We start from the raw sequence: 3,557 nt of genomic DNA on the forward strand, positions 1-3,557 counted from the left end.
CCAGATAATCTGTAGTGCTGCATCAAAAAATAGAACAGACTTTATCTCAAGCAATTAGAAGCTAGAATCTACACCTGAGACTTTCCTCTGATTTGAAAAAATGCATAATTTTAATACCATGCATGTGAAATTCTCCCCATATGCTCAGAAGTTTTAAAACTTGCTTTCCTGCTGCTGGCACTGTTTAGGAAAAGTCTAAAACCTTTAGGCGGTGAATGAAGTTGGTCTGTATGGTGGACATTAAAATTTTATAGCCAAGACCCAATTTCATCTGTAGCCCAACTGGTGAACTCACTGGACTTATAAACCATGGGCACAAAGCCCTGGTTAAACTGAGTCATCAAACAAAAACGAGACATGAACAAGGAACAAGAACAGAACGGACAGAGGGTAAGTGGATGACAGGGTGGGAGGGAGGTATGGTGAGGTAATTTAATGAGAACACATTATATAGCTGAATAAAATTGTCAAAGATCAAATTTAATCAATAAAATAAATATAGAATATTATTAAGAAACTTGTTAAAATATTCACTATCCATCTTCATCAACACCTAAAATTCAGTAAGAGAATAGTGATTGACACAATTTTAAGTTTTATTCAGGTGTATTGTGACACTGCTTTTCCTCATAAATTAATTAATTAATTGATTTCAATTTTGTTCCACTTTTCCTCAAAGATTGGCAAGCAACATGGAGCCCAAAAACCTAACATTTGTGTTACAATTCCTTCTTCTGGGATTTACAGATGACCCAGAACTCCAGTCGCTCATCTTCAGCCTTTTCTTGTTCATATACTTGGTCACCATCTTGGGAAACCTGCTCATAATTCTAGCTATAAGCTTTGAGTCCCACCTCCATACACCAATGTACTTCTTCCTCTCTAATTTGTCCTTTAATGACATCTGTTGCTGCACAGTCACAGTCATCAAGATGCTGGTGAACATCCAAGCAAATGATCAGAGCATCACCTATACAGCCTGCCTCACACAGCTCTTCTTTGCACTAGTTTTTGCATACTTTGAAAACTTTCTCCTTGCGGTGATGGCCTATGACCGCTACGTAGCTATTTGTGATCCCTTGAGGTATACTATCATTATGAAACCTAACTTATGTGTTCTGCTCTCACTGATCTCTGTGTTCTTTAGTATTATTGGTGCCTTGTTGCACACTTTGATGGTGCAGCGGCTGTCCTTCTGTACAAATTTGAAAATCCCCCATTTCTTCTGTGAACTTGTTCAGGTCATCAAGCTGTCCTGTTCTGACACCCTCATTGATCACATCATGCTCTTTGTTGCAACTTGTGTATTTGGTGGTGTTCCTCTTTGTGGAATCATTTGTTCTTATTATCACATTGTGTCTACAGTCTTGAGAATAGCATCACTAGAGGGAAAGTGCAAAGCCTTTTCTACCTGTGGGACTCACTTGTCAGTGGTTTCTTTATTTTATGGGGCAGGTTCTATTGTGTCTATCAGCTCTGCCATGAGTGCCTTACCAAGAAAATCTGCAGTGGCTTCAGTGATGTATTCTGTGTTTCCTCAAATGATAAACCCTTTTATCTATAGTTTAAGGAATAAAGACATGAAAGTTGCCATAAGAAATCTTTTAAGTTCAATCATGTCACTTGAATAATGCATTCTATGTTAAGGGTTTGTATGTATAGAATTAGTAGAAATGTCTATATTTCTGTTAAAGTACATATCTGAGACTGCTGTTACTATACTTTACTGAAATAATACAAGCTGAACATATGTTTTAGTCTAAATTCTGGATTTTCGTTGTGTAAACATTTGTAAAATATAGTACAAAGTTTTACATCTTTAACAAGATTTTCATTCTTCAGAATTTTCTAGCACAATGCAAAAGAAAAAATCCCATAATAAGTACATTTTATTCTTGTATAATCTCAGGAAAATGCAAAAATTTAGAAACATTAATATAAAAATTGTTTTCAAAACAGTTTCCTCCCATATATAGAGTAGTATATGCACCAGTAAATTGCTCAATATGCAAAATCACTTGCATTCAAGTCTAGGACTTCATTTATATGAGAAATCACATTGTGTGAGATAGGAACTGACTCCTGAAAGTTATTCTGTAAGATCCATGTGCTCATTATGATTGTACATGTACCAAACACATATGTTGCATGCATTCATACATGTACACAGAAATAAATATAAATATATAGTAATTTTTCAGATATTTTATTGATTTTTGGCTGTTCTGTATCATATAAAATGAATATCAAAGGAGTTCTATTTTGTTTTACTGATGACTAAGAATGTAGAACATTTTTTAAAACTTCTTAGCCATTTCCATTTCATCTTTTGAGAAATATATGCTTAGTCCTCCACTCCATTTTTAAATGGGTTGCATCTTTTCTTGATGTCCAGTTCTTAGTACTTCCTTATATATTTTATATGCTAAGCTTCTATTAGATGTGCAATTGTTAATGATCAAACACCATAATCTTTCCTTTTTTCCTTTTATATTTTCATTATGACATATTACACTTTTCCTTCTTAGAAGATCCTCTCCCATGCTCCATCAACTATTAGCTACCTAACTTTTGTGGTTATTCTGATTGTATCATACCTAGTGAAAGTTTAAAGCTAACATCTACATAAAAATGCAGCATGTTATTTTTGAGGGGGATTAGATTAAATCACTGGGAAAATTTTTTCTACCTCTATCATTTACCTGTATTTTTCATAATTTTATTTTTCTTAACATATGAATGATATATAATATTTTTATTATCCATTCAAAAGTTGTTGGGCATCTAAGTTGTTTCCAATTCCTAGTTATTGCAAATAGACAAGCAATGAATATGATGGGCAACTATTTCTAAATTAGGATTTCAAGTCCTTTGGAAATATCCCGAAGAGTGATATAACTTGATCTTGAGGTATACTGATTCCTAGTTTCCAAAGAAAACTCTTCTCTGATTTCCACACTGACTGCACCAGTTTGCACTCCCACTAGCAATGATTTTATGTTCCCTATCTCACTGCTTCCTCACTAACATGTTTTATTGATCTTGGCTACTCTAACTTGATAATGTGAAATCTCAAAGTAGTATTAACTTCCATATCCCAGGTGGCTAAGGTGGTTAAAGATGTTGGAGATTTCTCTCTAATATTTCACTCATACATTATTCATCTTCTAAAATCCTTCTGCTCAATTCTTAACCCAATTTTTAACTGGGTTACTCCTTTTCTTGACAATAAGTTTATTTCTTTATATATTACACATAATAGCCCTTTATGAGGTGTGTACGTGTTAAAGATCTTTTCTCAACTAATAGTTTGCGACTTTATTTAAATTATGCTGTGATTTGCTGTGCAGAGTTTTTAAGATTCATGAGGAAACCCTAATTGTTTGTTGCACTATACGTCCTTTCTTTCAGTTTCCTATTCAGAAAAGTCCTTTCCTGTGCCAAGGAAGTAAAAACTATTCTGTACTTTCTCTTCTGCCAGATTCACTGCATACAATTAGGGTGAGAACTATGGTCCCTTTGCACTGAGTTTTGTTCAGAGTAATAAATATGAATCT

The 3,557-nt window shown here is 34.1% G+C and overlaps 1 protein-coding gene across 1 annotated transcript; it reads left to right on the top strand.

Annotated features, from left to right (window-relative positions):
* Nucleotides 1-692: 692 nt before the first annotated feature.
* LOC146894741 (olfactory receptor 7G2-like) lies at nucleotides 693-1,631 on the top strand. The gene has a single exon (XM_087905103.1). The coding sequence runs from the start codon at nucleotides 693-695 to the stop codon at nucleotides 1,629-1,631; it is 939 nt and encodes a 312-aa protein (XP_087761229.1).
* The last annotated feature ends 1,926 nt before the right edge of the window (nucleotides 1,632-3,557 follow it).

This window comes from Myodes glareolus, chromosome 4, assembly GCF_982192425.1.
Source record: "Myodes glareolus chromosome 4, mMyoGla1.1, whole genome shotgun sequence".
Classification (NCBI taxonomy): domain Eukaryota; kingdom Metazoa; phylum Chordata; class Mammalia; order Rodentia; family Cricetidae; genus Myodes; species Myodes glareolus.